Source organism: Mycteria americana, chromosome 6 (genome assembly GCF_035582795.1).
Source record: "Mycteria americana isolate JAX WOST 10 ecotype Jacksonville Zoo and Gardens chromosome 6, USCA_MyAme_1.0, whole genome shotgun sequence".
NCBI classification, from domain to species: Eukaryota; Metazoa; Chordata; class Aves; order Ciconiiformes; family Ciconiidae; genus Mycteria; species Mycteria americana.
Genome location: NC_134370.1, coordinates 38,031,654 through 38,048,294, shown reverse-complemented (window position 1 = coordinate 38,048,294; position 16,641 = coordinate 38,031,654). Strand labels below are relative to the sequence as shown.

Sequence of the window (16,641 nt, the reverse complement as noted above, 5' to 3'; positions counted from 1 at the left end):
AAATTCTCTCACCTTCAGCATTTAAAACAAAACTAAAACACCCTGCAGAACCTGATAACCCTTCAGCATGTAATCAGAGGTGGGCACAGATGAATGTAACCTTTTCTCCTTTCTATACACCTCGTGCTGGACACAATCCTTCACACCACACAACTCACTGGAGGGAAAAACACTCACCTTTGGTCCAGGGGGCCCGGGCAGACCTGGAGGGCCAGGTTCTCCTTTACCTCCCGCCAGGGCATTCTCAGCATTTCCCTTCTCCCCCTGTTTGCAAGAAAGAACAAGCCATGTGTCACAGTTCAGTCTCTCCATCTCCATAATTTCATTTGCCAAACTGTTGGCTTAGAGAGACAGTGGCCAAGACAAGGTCCATCAGCTGGCTTCTTGATAGCCCAGAAATGTCACTGCTCCAGAGCCACCAGCTGTCCAGGAACCAGGCCAATACAGTTCTGCCTGGGGCCTCCACCTAGAGCCCCACCAGCAGTCATAGCTATCATCATCTCTTTGGCTTCCCAGGGCCACATAAAGCTGCCTGCGGACAGACCTCATCCCCCAGCCCCCAGTTTGAACGCAACTGTTTTCTTCTGCTATTGAAATTGAGCTGATAAAACCACCTGATGGCTTTTTTTGGTATGTCTCCCTCTGGAGCTGTAGTCATCAGCCAGACAGTCAGCCCTGCAGACCACATCCTTTGCACAGAGCAGATTTTGTTTGCACCAAGTTGCCACTACACCCTCATCCTTTCCTGAAATGGCCACTGTCATTCAGTGCACTGTCCCCTTTCCCAAAGGAAAAGCACCCTGTGAAAGACTGACTTGAAGGGTATGATTTCTATCCACATCTTAGAGCACAAGGAAAAAGCCACAGCTTCAGAGCTTAGCTTTAGGTCACCTGCCCTGGGTCTCTCCAAGCACAAGGCTACTCTTCCAACCCAGAGCACAGCAGTGCAGCTCCCAGAAAGCCCATCTCCTCCTCACACCTCCTTAGAGCAGGAAAGAGGCTGAAATGGCATGTTACATCTGAGGTCATGCTTTTAAAGGGGGACTACTGGAACACGATTCCCAGGTCATGTTCGCAGGACCACAGCCTCCCCCTCACTGCATGAAGGCACAAGATTCCTCACAAAAAGGCATCCTTTGTGTGGCCCCATCACATCCCTGGCTGGGGTTTCTTATGCTGACATCCAGCTGAGCTCTGCAGAACATGCTGCTGTACGCTGCGACAGTAACCTAAGAGTGCATGAGCTGTGCACAGCTGGCACAGGAGGGAGGAAGGAAAGGGGATGAGAGTGCCTCCCCCCCAAAAAAATCAGAGGAGAAACAGACCTTCATGCCAGGGAGTCCAGGAAGCCCAGGGTCACCAGCTCGTCCCTTCTCACCCTGTTGGTAAAACAGACGGGGTCGGGCTGACTCTGCAGGCTCTCTGTCCTGGAGGACCAGCCAAAGGATGAGCTGCTCCTGGTTTCAAACCCTCTTTCCCTTCCCCGGGGGATTTTATTTTAGGCATAGACAAGGCATCCTCCAGCAGTACCTGCTCAGGCCAGTGAATATTTTCTCCTGTTCTTTTGACTATCTCTGCACATCATTGCCATCTCTCTCCAAAGGAAGGTGAGTGGGAAAGGGATCCAGGATCCCCCCTGTGCATCTTCCTTATCACTCTGGTCTGCTAAACCCTTTTCCCTGTCAGCCCTTCAGCACAGGCTCTCCCCATTCCATACATCCAGAGAAGAAGTTGTTGCCCAGGGCGAATTTTATTTGGAGTGCAGGACTTTCTCCGTGCCCTGACAAAGTTCAGCTCTTTTCACAGAAATTGTCCACTGCTTGGGTCCATCCCAGTTTTCACACCTCCTCACGACACTGAATTCCACTGCTTTGCTTTGGCAAAGGTCTCACAACCAACACTCCCACACCTCTCCCAAGGGGTGTTTCCCGTTCCTGTTCCCTAACCGCAAATCCCAGTTTCATCATGCTCTTAAAAAAAAAAGCAGCACAGTGTCTCAGTTAGCAGCCAAGCTCTGTGACACGCAGTGGTGGTGAAAAGCAGTGAAAACAGGAGTCGCAAAAATGGCAAAGACAGAAGGTGATGGTGTGTAAACCCCCGATACAATGCAAGGCCTGCAGGCTGAGCTGTGGGAGGCACCGTGGAGTATGGAGGGCATCCAGCACCCAGCATTGGCTTGGTGAAATGACTTTGCTTAGTTCATCATGACACCTGGGTCATCTTTTGAATATTGGGGCTCAATTAGTGCTCTTTATGTTGAAGTTAAGTTATATTCAGCCCATTCCATCCAGCTGCTAAACCCATGGTTTCCAGCTACAGTGTCCTGTTAGGCAGTCTGCATTTTGCCAGGACGGAGAGTGATACCAGAGGTTTCTGTTACCATGAAGCTATGTTTCAAATGCATCATCAGAAAAAGGTGTGTTCTTACCTGCAATCTTCACACCTCCCACCTTAACAACTTGTACAGATTACAAAGAGCAATTCAAAACCTCTTTCCCCCAGCAGGTGCCTAGCTCTCTCTGCAACAGCACCACACCAGATCAGCAAGGCTAGCAAAGAGTTCCTCTTAGTGCCATGCCGTTGCCTGCAGAGGCTGGTGCTGCACACCAGTCTCGTCAGAGCTCAAGGGCGCACATCTGGCATGCAGGGGACTTGCATCAGTGCTCCAGGAACAGACATGCACTGGTGGCTCCATGGAAAATAATTAACAAGTAGCAATCTTATTTTTTTTAGGCAATTCTAGAGTTCAGTGACCTCTTTCTCTAAGGTAATTTGGCCTCCAGCCACCTGTAAAGACCCCACCCAGCTTTCCTCCCCGGCCAGAGCATGCACATTGCTGATGTAAATTAATGCTTCTCCCCCTGGAAAGAAAGAAAATATTTGCAGGACCTCATGCCCAAAGAAAAGGTTTGGCCTTTGGGGTTTTTGTAAGAATACAATCTCTAATCCTGTCCCAGGCCTCTGTGAATCCCTGATTCTGCCTTGCTCAGCTTTTGGTATTCTACTTTTCATTCAAGGACTAGTCTTCAGTACACATGCCCATAAGGGCTACTGAAAACATCCTGTGCTATCTGAATGATGATGTAAAGAAGCAGATTTCTTGAGGAGGGAGGTCAGATTACTGTATCCCTGTTTAGGGTGTTATTTCTGGCATCAAAAGATGCAGCACCGTCCTTAGTTGTTCCCAGGACAAGACTACATCCCAGGCATCTCACGCTCCCCTGCCTGCCACCAGCCCCCACCTCCTGCAAGCAGGAACACACAAACACAGTTCACCAAGGGGGGCAAGAGCCAGAAAAGGACACATAATCCCCCGCAAGCATGACAACGCAACGCAAAGCAGGCTCCCGCCAGCTCCCGCTCACAGGGAACACAGCACAGCACTGCCAGGACACCAAGCCCAAACACACAATGTCCTACCCGCTGCCCCCTCTTCCCTGGCAAACCTGGGGGGCCCATCCTCCCTGGGACTCCAGGATCTCCCTTCGTGGGGAAGAAAAGAGACAGAGAATGTGTCTGTTATATGGCTGTCGTATGCTGTAACATAACCCAGTGAGCCTCAAACAAGCCTCAAACAAGAGGAGCCAGCTGTTCAGAAACAAGCCAGCTGCTTAGTAATGGAGAGTGATGGGGTATTTTTGCACCATGCCCGCCACAGGAACTCAAATCAGGTCACACTACACTGAGACAGGGGAGACTGTCCAGGGCAGTTCATACAGTGCATGACAGAAGAACAACCCCCTGCAGTAACAGGGGAAGACTTCTGGTGGACGCAGAAGTACTGGGAGGCAGAAGGGGACAAAGGAGGGAACATACTTGCTAAGCAAAGTGTGCTGTGCATATTTTGTGAAGTAGGGAGAAAAGGAGGAAGGCAGCTGGAGGGTATTCCCATCAACACGTACACGAGCAGGAGGGAGGGAATCTGTCTGCAGTATGGTCCCTCTCTCACTTGGCATCACTGTATGCTACTACCATTTTGCTTACACTGACACGTGCCATTAGGGCCTGGATTTGGGCACTGGGAAGTACAGAGCCATTCCTCAGCTCCCTCAACTGCTGGGGGGGAGAAATACACAAACAAACCAGAAGTGCAGGCTCAGAGCAAAGCCTTCTGAGAGTACCTTTTCTCCTGGAGTCCCAGGCTCGCCCTGGTGAGGAAGAGACAGGAAAATAAAGTGAAAAGTCAGGAGGAGAGAGAGTATAAAACCTCCTAGAGCTATCAGAGTGGAGGAAAAAACATTAATCTATGGAGGTCTTGGGCTTGTAAATAAAGGCATGAGGATGCTTTAAATACATATTATTATTTGTGCCTGGAGCTTGTTTTATCTTCATTAGCCAGCTCCTAGGCTGCTGTAAGAAATGAGCAAGCCCCAGACAAGAGGCTTTTATGAAACTGAGGAACCACCTTGTGGTATTTCAAGAGAAGGTTTACCAGATACAAGAGAGCGTAAAATGACAAGACTTCTGCTGACATTGAGGAATTTGCCTACTCCTAGCTCTGGAGCAGAGCAAGGCTGCAGTTGCAGCTAGGGTTGGGGGGAGGCTGGAATATTAGGAAATTTTACTTCACTGAAAGGGTTATCAAGCATTGGAACAGGCTGCCCAGGGAAGTGGTTGAGTCACCATCCCTGGAGGTATTTAAAAGACGTTTGGATGAGGTGATTAGGGACATGGTGTAGTGGTGGTCTTGGTAGTGTTAGGTTTACGGTTGGACTCGATGATCTTAAAGGTCTTTTCCAACCAATACAATTCTGTGATTCTGTGCTTCTGTGATTCTGAGGCTGTGTTGATACGAGATCAATGTTGCATCAAGGAGGAAAACCCTCCCCACCAGCCCTGGCGATAACTTCTTTATTTCTTTTTCCCCAGCAGCTGGAGGGAATCAGGACAACAGCTTGTTGTCTCATTGCGCATCTTGGATGCCCGGGGTAACTTCTAGCCCCCTAAATCTGCACCTGGCCCTTTGCTCTGTTGCCATCCCGATACTGCTGTGGAGTACCACGAGTTCACCAACCTCTCTGCCCCAGGGAGGTGCGGAGTAGCAGGGGTGCTGCTGGAGACGGGTCTAGTATCTCCGCCAAAAGCAATAGCAGTTCTGATATTGCCCTTTAGTGGGAGCTGTCCGACCATTTTCCTGTGCCTTGTCCTCTCCTAACTCCAGCCCTTGCTCTTAAGCATGCCTTACTTAAGCCATTGCAGTGTAGTGCAAAACTGACCTTCATCCCTGCGGTGGCCATCCCAGGAGCACCCTGGCAGAGAGAGGAAAGACAGGAACACCTCGTTTGAAATGAATCGGACACAAACTTTTAAAAACAAAACAGTATCAGCCAGGTGGAACTAAAAAGGCAAAATCCACATCTTTTCCTTTCCAAAACTCAGAAGTAATGCTTAACACCACACAGCATGAATCCTCCTTCCCTGTGCCGGTCATTCACCTACGGCAGTGGCTCTGCTTTCCAGAAAGCTCCTCCAAAGGCAGACATCATGAGCACAACCCAGTCAAGACAACCAGATTTCCACCCCCCTGGTTTTAGTCCTGCAAGTGAATCAAAGGCCAACAAGCAGAACAGTGGCAAATATCTGAGGAATGCAAAGACAGACTGAGGACCAAACACCCAGTTCAGTGCTTGATCCCAGATACATCAGCTCAAGCATCCCGGGAAAGGCCAGCTCGTACCCCAGAGCCTTGGTCTTGCTATTTCCCCTCGCTCTGTTTTTATCACAGAAGACAAACCCTGCAGTAAAATGTTTTCAGAAGAGCTCTGAAGCCAGCCACCTTATGGGAAAAAAACACTTCCAAGCACTGCAATTCAGGCAGCATTCTGCAGCGCTGAGCAAGCCACCACCGTGAGACCATGGAGTCCAGCCTGCCCTGCAATCCAAGACAGGTGCTTCGAAACCCCAGGAGGCAGCTGCTCCCACAGGGACAGTTACATTTCCCTCGACAGCACTGATGCAAAAAGCAGGTCTTCCCTATCATCCCTTTGCTCTAAAATCTTTGTATGCCCTGTGTTAGTATTAGTTAGGTCCTGGTGAAAAGGTCCAGTTACAAAAGCAAATATGAGGGATAACAAGGGTCTAAGGAGAGGGAAGGAGGTGAGGTAGTGTTAGAAGGTGGGAAATGAGAGGGGGTTGGGATGTAGCACATGAGGCAGAGAAGAGGACTGGGAGCCAAGTTCAAAGTGAAAAGAGCTTGGAAAAGTTCAAACAAGGAGGAGTGGGGAGCCAGAGAGCAGCAGGATCATACCTCTCAGCTTTCTGAAACAGAAATCAGGGACAAAGCTAAAAAACACAAGGACAGAAGATGGAGATCAGGGATTCTATGCAATAAAAGGGGGAAAAAAGCATTCCAGATTGTCTCAGGGGTCAGTAGGTTTTAGTGAACACGGGCTAGAGTCATGAAAGGGATTAAGTGCAGCGAGTGGCTTGGGTTAAGCTTTCACAATGCATTTGGGATGCCTGTTCCTCACTCTTTGGCCTTTAAATATCAGTGAATGCAGATGATGTTATTTTCTAGTGTTTATCCTAAAACTGCAATGCACACACATGCAGGCTTGCTCACACACTGACCCTGATTCATCACTGCATTAGTCCAGGTTCACACTTGCATAACCCTACTGATCGCAGGGAGCTAACACACATCGCTGAAGGTTGCAGCAGTCACTTGGGACCCCAAATTTACAAAACGCCAATTCCCTAGAAACATCAGCGATTGACCGCTCTCACTAGCATAAAGCATTAAGATCCTGATGTTGCAAGACAGCATCAGACTGGGCATGCCATTTGCTTTGTAAAACACTTCTTCCCCCACCATCTCCTTCATAAATTAGGCCTTATATTTTGCAATTTAGAAGCAGAAAGAATTCAGCTGAGGATAGTCATTGACCAACAGACACACACACAAATCCAGGTGATGCTTGTGCATCAGGGACAGTCGAGTGGTATGGGTGAGATCAGGCAGACAAGCGTCACTCCACTGTTTACAAGGTACCTTAGTGCCATGTCTTCCTGGCAGCCCTGGCATGCCTCTCTCCCCCTGGAAGCAGAGCAAGAAACACAGAGAAAGAGAGCAAGAGACACAAGATGAGTCCACCCAGGGCTCTGTGTGAAGTGCCCAGGGCACGTGTGATGAGGAAGCCTTCTGGGTGAGATGGGGCACAACCCATTTTCCCCACCTGACTCTCACCAAGCTGATTGCCCTAGCCAGGGCCATTTCCCATCAGCGGTACCTCTCAAGCCTGTCGTGTACAGCAGGACTGACCCTGCTGAAATGCCACAGCAACAGTGCTGGGAACAAAGATAGTTTCTGTATTCTGCTACCACATCCCATGCTGTAGTATTCTGCAGGGCATAGGGAGTCACTCAGTCTGCAGTGACTATAGGATGAACAAACTTATCTGGAGAAATAGAGAAGCCAAGCGTTGCTTTGTATTGTTAGCCTGAATTTTATCTGGTAGTAAACAGAAAATAAACCATCTTTAGAGAGTCTGCTTACTGCTGTTATTTTATTCTGGGTGTTTAGTCCTTGCTTGGAAGGACTGTTTAGCAGGGATATACCCATATGCTTTTTTAAAAAGCACTTTTTGTAATTGTGGCATACTGTGAACTATATTTTATAAAATACCGTCTAATACCATAATATACATAATATATGGTAGTGCGAGCACCTCCTACCCTATGCAGGATACTTAACTATGGTATTTTCAGCTGTAAGAAAAATAAAACAATAATTATGAATGCTTTGTATTGAAGAAGTGGGGACCACTCTCTGTCCCTCCTTCTCAACTGCGCTCCCTATTTTTTTTTTCTTAAATGAGACTGAGCAGAGAAGACCAATGCTTTCTGCTGGGAGGCACCCACACAGCTCACAGAGTCTGCCCCCACAGAGCAGCCCTGCATGTAGAAGTAATTCTTCATCCCAGAGACTTTTCTGAAGAAACTGCCTGCCCAAAGAGCTGTTTAATTATTTAGCCCTGCAAAAGCAAAGCCACCTCAGTGAGAGGGAGCAAGGCAGCCCCTTACAGGGGGCAAGTTACAGAGCAACCACGCTACCCTGCATTTTCTGATGATGGCCTCAGCTCACTTGCACAGCCCCCACTGGCACCGGCAGGATCACACAGGCACTAGAGCTAATTAGAGAGCAGGAGCAACAAACAGGACACTGCACCATTAAAGAGCAGAAAGAAAGCCCAAAGCTAGAGAATAAGCAGGAAAAACAACTCTGCAGAACATCTTTAAACCCTTATGTATTTGAAAGCCATTGTAATACAGTAAGTACCCACTGGGCTGATCCCTTTGTGATCCCCTGGTGCCCTTTGGGCCGCACAGGGTGCCATAGCCAGGCAGCAGCAGCACACCAAAACCAGCACTGGAACGGTGCAGCCAAGCCAGAAGCTGGGAAACATCACCAAAGGCAGATATGAAAGGCAAGATGCCCGGTACATGTCCCCAGTGGGCTCCAGGAAGGTGGTTGGCATGTCCCAGCTCTCCTGAGCGTCACGCTGATTTAGGAAATACCTCCATGCTCCCCAGTCTCTCTGGAAGAGTTGGGCTCTGGCTCTACCTAGCACAGAGGAGACCCTCATACTCTCTTTCCCTACACCTAGTGCGAGCAGCTTTATACCCACTTGGTGCCAATCATGACAGAGAATGTGCCATGCTGATCAGCTGGTTAGCAGTACTGGCTACAGGCTGCCAATTAAAAGAGAGACCCTTCCTTTTTTGCTCCTTGCTGTGAAAGGCAGATTATGAGGGGGTTATTGAGCAAGACTGTGGGCAGTTTTCTTTATTGCTCTTTCCTCAGAGCATGAGAAAAAGCCTCATCCTAAAGACCTTTCAAAAAAAAGAAAGAAAATGTCAGTAAAGCTGAATGTGATGGCTAGGCTGGGGGGCAGTGAGTCAAATGCTTATTCAAATGACCTAGGTGATCACACTTACTGGTTGTCTAATAACCTCCATGGGACATAGATGTAGGCCTCCTTATGATCAAAGTACCAATGGTAGCCACAGAAGAAAATAGCTAAGAGATAATTTATGTTGTGCTGCATCTGTCACTGGATGGGGAGAGGTTATTAAATGAACAAGGGGTCTGTGTGAAACCAGCAAGCCTCTTCAGGCCTGAAATGTTCTTCACCACCAGCAAAAGCAGTGATATGCTATGCAAAATTGGTCACCACAGCTAAACTATGAATCATAGTGTTTGTCCCGGCCTCCTCAAAACAAAGAGAAGGTAGAATTTAGCCAAGGTAATTGGATCCAAAAGTGGAAGCATCAAAAGCCTTCCAGAGTCCCAAATGATCCTCCAAGGTGGGAGGATGACAGAAAGAAGCAATTTCCAAAAACAAATGCATGTGCTGTGCGGATGTGCAGGAGCTGCTACTGGGTGATGTCTGGCTGCTGATTTAAGGGTACCTCTGCACTTCCATTTCAATTCCTCTGAGCAAAGAAGAAAGGAAGTAGACAGAAAAGTGATCCTCACAATAACAAATGAAAGTCTGTGTGTGAAAGAAGCAGCTGCTATGGGACTGGGGAGGTGGCCCTCTGGAGCTGCAATTTAGTACCACAAAAAGCATGGCAGGTTTCATCTCCACTCTTTATGAAGTGAGATGAATAAGGGCCCAAGTAGCTAGACCATGTCTTCAGGGTCACCCCAAGTCATTGCTCTCCAACACAGAACAGAGAAGGCTGTGGATGACCCTGTGGATGACCCTGAGACATCACTGGAAGACTTGGAGACTTCCCCTTTGCCAGAGCCCAAATCAAAGGCTGATCAGTCCTTGTACACGGGTGCAAGCAGAGCAGGTGTCTGCTAGCAGTGAAACGTGGGAATATAAGCCGGGGTGGAACACAACTTCTCCTTCCAGCCTTTTCTCCCACCCAGGCCACCCTCCAACTTCAGTCCTCCAGGTCTGCTTAATGGGAGAGCACCTGGCTGTTGAGACAGCAGTAAACTCCTAGCCCCCAAACCACATTAGTTCTGGGTGCAATTCTGCTTTGATTTACATGGGCGCAAACCAAAAGCGATGCCTTTGTGCTTGATGGAATTACACCGATGTGAAAATGGACATGGCAGAACCTTTGGACTTTACATGCACTGCATTATTTCTGAGGAGGTGTTGTTTTCTTCTAAGAGGACAATCGCTGCTGTTCTATTCAACTATTAACCCAGAGCCTGCATTCCCAAAGAACATTTCTTTAAACTTAATGTAACACATCCATGTCAAGTTCTGAAGGGGCCTTTTCTCCCCTCAAATAGTAATCCACCCAGATGGAAAAAATATAGAAAGTGTATATACTGCACGATAAATGAGATGCATGCCACATACTAAATACTTGAAATGTATGTGTCACTGTTAATGCTTTTCAAAATATTACAGGACCAGTCTTTTCTCATGATGTTTAAGATGTATGGCATGACACAGTATGCTCTGACTGTCATGAACACTTGCCAATGTTGTAATGTTTTAAGCACAGAATACGTTGAGTAATATACTTTAAATATATGGGTACAGTAAATTTCAATCAAATAGATAACATCTGGGCATAGGCCATATGAGCCTGTAAAAAGCGTCCAGAAACAGACAGAAAAGCCTGGTGCCAAACCTCAGCCTGAGTTGCAGAGTTTGAGTGGATTTGATGCGTCAGCTAACCAGATTTTATGAGGAAACCCCAACCCAGCCCATCAAATGGAGAGATGTAACAAATCATTAGCAAGCTTCATAGTCAGAGAAATGCCTTTGGTAAGAATCGAATTCCACCAAATGGATAAAGGCTGCTTTTATTGCCTGAGCTTGGAGTGTCTGTCTGTGGTTAATCAGAGCACAGATGTGTACTCCATTAAATACCCCACAGAGCTGCCTCAGATCCAACTTCCTCTTACAACCCATCAGCCCAAGGAGCAGTATCTCCCAGATGATCTACCGCGGTAGAAAACCGTATTTCTCATGCCTACCTTTATGCCAGCGTCCCCTTTTTCACCCTGCCCAGCGAAGAACAGAGAGGGAGGAAACACAGAGAGGGACAGTGAACATGAAATCAAGCAAGCAGTACAATCGTTAACAGCGAGGGCCAAAGAGAAAGTAGCCGAAGTAGGGAGTGTGCGATAAATGCAACTCCAGGCCTCCAGAGAGAATTGGCTCCTGATAATAACACACTACCAGCCTGAACTCTGGCTGCAGCCCACCCCTCCCGGGGAACGCAAGGCAGTTTATGTTGCTGGAGTGGATGCTGGAGGTCATCTGTACTAATGCTTCCTACATGTTTTGGATGTAGACGAACCATCAATCTGTTTCATGGTCCAGAATATCCTCATTCTCCCATGCAAAAGCCTCTAAGGCTGGGTCAGTTTTATTCTTTAATGGGGGCTTGTGCAGGGCTGCACCTGGTGCTGGTTTGGGACAGTGGGGAATCACTCTGGCCAAAAATTGCTCAGGCCCTCTACACAGGAGCAAGTCTTTCTGTTTACATGGTTCATACCAGGCTCCAGAGAATTGCCTCCAGCCCCTGACCCTCCATATTCCTTCAGTGCATCTCTAGGCTTGGGTGCCACTTATCTGCCCTTGGGAGATGGCCCCACTGACTCTGAGTTAAAGGGTTACCTTGGGGCCAGTAGCTCCAGGGAGGCCATGCGCACCAGGCAGGCCCGACTCACCCACCTCACCCTGAGGAAGAGAAGAAAGAAAACGGAGGAAGAAGCAAACACAGTGAGCAGCAAGAAAAGGAGCCTGTGGGATGCCTGAAAGGTCAGCAAAGATGTGAGAGGGATGTCCCACACAGAGGTGCCCACCACACACCAGCCAGCCATCTGGGTCTCTCTGGGAGAGGAGCACCATTCTGCATGAAGAAAGATATTCAGGGTGCGAAATGTATGGATTGAAGGGAACCGTCCCACGATCCTGCATCATATCAGAACTAACACCTTTGCTCAACTCTTTGCCCTCTTTTCCCTTTCCCCTGACCCACTCACGAGGGAGGATGTTCTCCCCTACTTTCATCCATTCCTTCCACCTTTCCCAGAGAAAGGTCACAACCTCGGGCTCATTCCTCTGAGATCAGTGCAGGCTCTTTGCTTGGTAAGTAAATTAGCCAGACAAGTTTTTTCATGTAAGAGGAGCTCGTAGAGAGGCCCTCGCTGCGAGGTTGTTGCAGGGACCCCCTCACCGCTGCTGAGAGCCGCCCGCCCAGCACTCACACAACAGGATGGGCTTTTAATGGAAAAACCGACGGTTCCCTGGAAGAAGAGGCAATAAATTGCATCTGTCTGCAGGATTGGGCTGTGGTCCGTGGGGGCTATAATTTCCACTTCCTGACATAACAAAAACTTCTCAGTTTATACAGAACTAATTAAAAAGCTCTCAGGTCTTGCCATTTTGCTCGCAGAGCACCCATAAAGCAACATGGAGATAACACGGGACACAGGACTCCCGCCTGCTGGGAACATTCGCCTTCCCCTTCTCCAGCTGACATCTCTTTAGCAGTATCTCTTCATTCCCTCTCTCCCTCTTTGATCTTCCTTTGTGTCTTTCCCCTGTCTCTCTTTCTGTCTCTTCATTACACCCTCTGGGCTTGACAACCCTGCTGTTAATTAGCTGCTGCTGAAGACATTGGGGCATTCCCAGCTTCTGCCTTTTAACCTGGAGCAGGATCGGCTCTTTCCTGCCTTATTCCAGAGAGCAATACATAGCCACGAATTTAGCCCTTTCCAGCCTCCTGTTCAGGTCTGGATGCGCAAGAGGTATATTTCAGCCTGGAAGTGGGTGTAGAGAGGCACACGGACAGGGAGACATCTGTACCATAGCTACTGGAGAGCTACATCTCTGAGTCCAACCTCTCCTTACATGGGTGGCAGCAGGGGATCTGTGGGCCTGTCACAGCCCCGTGTCCAGCAGGAGCAGAGCTCAGCAGAGGGCTCCAGAGGAGTCCAAAGATTTGCAGCCATGATCCTGCAAGGCATCAGTGCACCTTAATTCATTTAACAATATTGGAGCTCCCCTTCTTACCTTTCTGCCAGGGTATCCCTGAATCCCAGGGTCTCCCTACAAAAGGCAAAAAGACAAAAGAAAGTGAGGCTTGGCCTGAGAAGGACAAATCCCTGCCCTTTTCCCTGGGGAGATGCTGGGATGGAAGGGCATTCCATGGGGAAAATTCACCTTTTGCTCAGAGTGACTCCACTGAGTCCCTGACCCTTCAGACCCATGGGTCACTGTTACCTGCACTGGGCTGAGCCCTAGCGGGAAAGGCGCAATAAGCACTGGCAGCTGGATAACTCATGCCAGCTCCATGCCCCAGCTCTGTGGTTCCTATCTCCTTACCCTAGCTAAATATCTCAAATAAAAACAAAGGGCGGGAGGATGGTTGCAGCTGAAAAACAACAACAACCCCCCTATTTGCATTTTGGCAAGTGAATAAATGGGAAACTGTGGTGGAGTTAACAATAGCATTGCAAAATCAGTTCCTGAAGCACTGGTAAATGCTTTGAGAGTGGAAGAAGCCAATAAAGCTGTGTGTGGCAAAGAATTTTGCAAGAGGGGCTGATGAGGCGTGCCTTGCTCAGTCAAGATGCAACTCAGACGTGTCGCCTGGACAAAACCCATGAGTCAGCACACGGGCCGGGCCCCAAAGGCAATACTGAGCTGGGTTAGAAATCTTTTTCAGCTATTTGATGTAACCTCCTTTCCCCCTCCTCCACCCGTTAAAATGTACATGTCTGTCCTTGCCAGGAGCGTCCACCTCTCTGTTTATCACCTTGCTCCCTAAGTGAGGCCAGACATCTCACCTTTGGTCCAGGAGGCCCAGGTAAGCCCTGTAGATAAAATCAAAACAGACGCTGGAGTTGGCAAATGTAGACAACCTTACGTGGACTGCAGGGTAATGGGAGATGCTGACTGCTTTGGTTTGAAATGCCCCTTTACAGGGATGATTAGCACTAGTAAGCTCAAACATCCCTGATCTATTCTTCATGTGAATACTACCTTAACCCACACTCACAAATAAATTCATGCCCATTCACGCTCCATCCCCCCAGGCCTGGTCTCACTGAATCTGAAGACCAAAAAGCTGCTCTGCCTTATGCATTGTGCTCCAGAATCTTTTCTGTTTCTCTGGCTTTGCTTGGGAAACTTGTTCCCAGCCCACCGTGCAGCTCTGGAGTAAACCAGGCATTTGCAGCTTCCTCTGACAAGCTAAATAGAGAGAATATATTAACAAACAAACCACTTAAGTTTTTAAATGAAAAATAACCAAACAATTTACCTGATACAAACCATGAAATATACTGGATATGTGTGTATGTAAATATAAATAAACAAAATATCCATACAGGAGCTGCCTTCCTGATGTGAGCAGACAGAAGGAGAAAACTACTCTAGATACGCTCTGATGCCTATACCACCCTTGGTGTTGCCTGCTTATAGCAGTTCAAATGTTTAGTCATCACATCCTTAGTTCCTTAGAGCTGAGAGAGAGATGAGAATGCTTACAGGACACCGGACCCCTATACTGTGCATGGAGAGGCGCTTCTGCCTCAGGGGACAAGACTTGCTTCTCCTGCTAGCAGGCCTTGAAAACTCTTGGAGATGGAAACTCTTTTCACGCTGCAGTCGCTACAGGGCCAGCATGCCATGTTTCTCCCTGAAGCTCCCAGGAACGGAGCTGGTTTCTGGTACCCACCTTTCCATCTCTGCCAGGCTTCCCAGGTTCTCCTGCTCTGCCCTGTTGCAAGAGAGAGGTACATTAGCAGGATTTTCTGCCCTGTCCCCTGCCATTTAGCAATGGTATTACTTTTAATGGTACTTCTGTTTTCGCCCTCCTTGGCTGCTTGCTACCAGCCTGAGAACAGGACGGGGGCAGGACTTCAAAGGGGTCGCAAGGATTCTTATCGATCAGGTTTCTGCTGTGAGCAGGATAATTACACCCCATGTGTTACTTCCTCCCCGTGACTGTCTGCAGAGGCTGAGGAGGAGGAAACAGGCCTGGTGTCACCCACTCACACATGCGTGTCCAGATAGCAACAGTGCAGGGCACACACCTCCACCTTCCCTCCCACTCCCCCTCCTTCCTGGGAACTTCTTCCTCCCCACATATCCGCAGCCCCTGCAAATCTCCTGTCTGTGGCTATCTTGGCTTCAGAAGAGGCAACAAAGGCCAGAGGAAATTGGGCCCTAGGGAAAGAGGAAGCAGAAGGCTTTTTTGTAATTGGACTTACAGGTGGCCCAACTGGCCCGGGCTGTCCTGGGGTTCCTTCGGGTCCAGCCGGTCCAGTGGGCCCTGGCGGGCCAGGGGGCCCTGGGGGACCTTGGATTCCCGCTTGTCCTTGTTCACCCTGACGTTCATTAAAACAAGGGGTTATCAGCAGGCAGAGCAAACCCTTCACACCACCACCTCAAGGGCTCAAGGCAGGTCAGCCTGGCTGAAGCAGAAGAGGTAGAAGCAAGTCCCAAGGTTAGTGCCAGGAGAGGTTTCCAAGAGTGAGGCAGAGCCCCGCTGAGGACGGCCGGGCTGCCTGGGCAGCGGGGGCCAGCACCCTACGGTTTGAAAGACATCGGAGGCCACCTTGTCAGAGCTCTCTTTAAAAGGGATCTACAGACGAATGAGCAGTCCAAAGAGGTCTTTTTCTTCATGAGTCAGTCAAGTACAATTTATATGTCAAGGCCCAACATCTCTTGAGCTTCTCGGGAGGCTTTCCAAAGCACTTGACAGTCATATGTGAAGCAAAGCCTCCCGTGACCACACTGGCACTTCCACGCAGAGCCACAGTGTCTTACCTCAGCCTAGTTTTTTCCCTGTGCTATATTTGTTGGACAACACTCCCTCTGTTTTGCCAAGGACCAAAAGTAGAAACGCCACAAAACCAAAAGAAAATAACACGATCATCATGGCATTTCTGGAGCCTGCCCAAAACAGGCCTATGTACGCCAGGCAGAGCCTGTTTTTGTAAGATTTAACAAGCTAGTGCGTGCAGAGCCACCTGCCATTTTAAGCTCTCTGGAACGGAGCCGTTTCAGCCGGTTCCTCCCCAGGCTCCTCGGTAGCCATTCGGCGGCTGTGGCTCATGCCTCAGCAATGCCATCTGGCCCAAAGGACCTGGACTTGGGACCAAGCGGCGCTGAGGAGACAGTGGGTTGGAAGCACCACGTTTGAATACCAGACTGCTGATCTATAATTGATGAATCCAGAAAACTCCTAAGGCACCGTGGCACCCACGCTAAGCTGTCTCATGGGCTCTCCTCCCATTCCCCCTCCGTAGATAAAATATCATGACATCCTACTGCTAGTGACCCAGTTTAAATTTGAGAAACTCTCCCTGGTGAATCCATGGGAAGCTAGAAATCAAACATGGCTGTTTCTCAATTATAAATCGATGGGTGTGCAGTTTGGTTTCTGCTGCATTTATCCTCTCTACACTCCTTTATACACTGCTGCTGGGTAAAACTAAGCGTGCTCCCACGCACTTGTGTGTTCAGGAGAGTGCACGAAATCCGTCCCCTGCACGTGTTCCTACCAAGTGTGCTGTTTATCCTGGCTGCCTTTAGTAAAACATGCAGATACAGGGACGTTTGCTTTATTTAGAATGATAAATGAAAGTAATAAGCTGCAAATTTCATCCCTTCTGCCATGAGCTCTATTTAAAAGAAAATTTCCAAC

General features: G+C 48.7%; 1 protein-coding gene across 1 annotated transcript in view; it reads right to left on the bottom strand.

Annotated features, from left to right (window-relative positions):
- COL13A1 (collagen type XIII alpha 1 chain) overlaps nucleotides 1-16,641 on the bottom strand; it is a 62,082-nt gene that overhangs the window by 25,954 nt on the left and 19,487 nt on the right. Inside the window, exons 12-19 of the mRNA XM_075505365.1 lie at nucleotides 15,203-15,319; nucleotides 14,668-14,709; nucleotides 13,775-13,801; nucleotides 12,999-13,034; nucleotides 5,217-5,249; nucleotides 4,122-4,148; nucleotides 1,326-1,379; nucleotides 178-264 (exon numbers count right to left, since the gene is read on the bottom strand). Coding sequence (XP_075361480.1) covers nucleotides 178-264; nucleotides 1,326-1,379; nucleotides 4,122-4,148; nucleotides 5,217-5,249; nucleotides 12,999-13,034; nucleotides 13,775-13,801; nucleotides 14,668-14,709; nucleotides 15,203-15,319 — 423 coding nt within the window. The remainder of the gene's footprint in view (nucleotides 1-177; nucleotides 265-1,325; nucleotides 1,380-4,121; nucleotides 4,149-5,216; nucleotides 5,250-12,998; nucleotides 13,035-13,774; nucleotides 13,802-14,667; nucleotides 14,710-15,202; nucleotides 15,320-16,641) is intronic.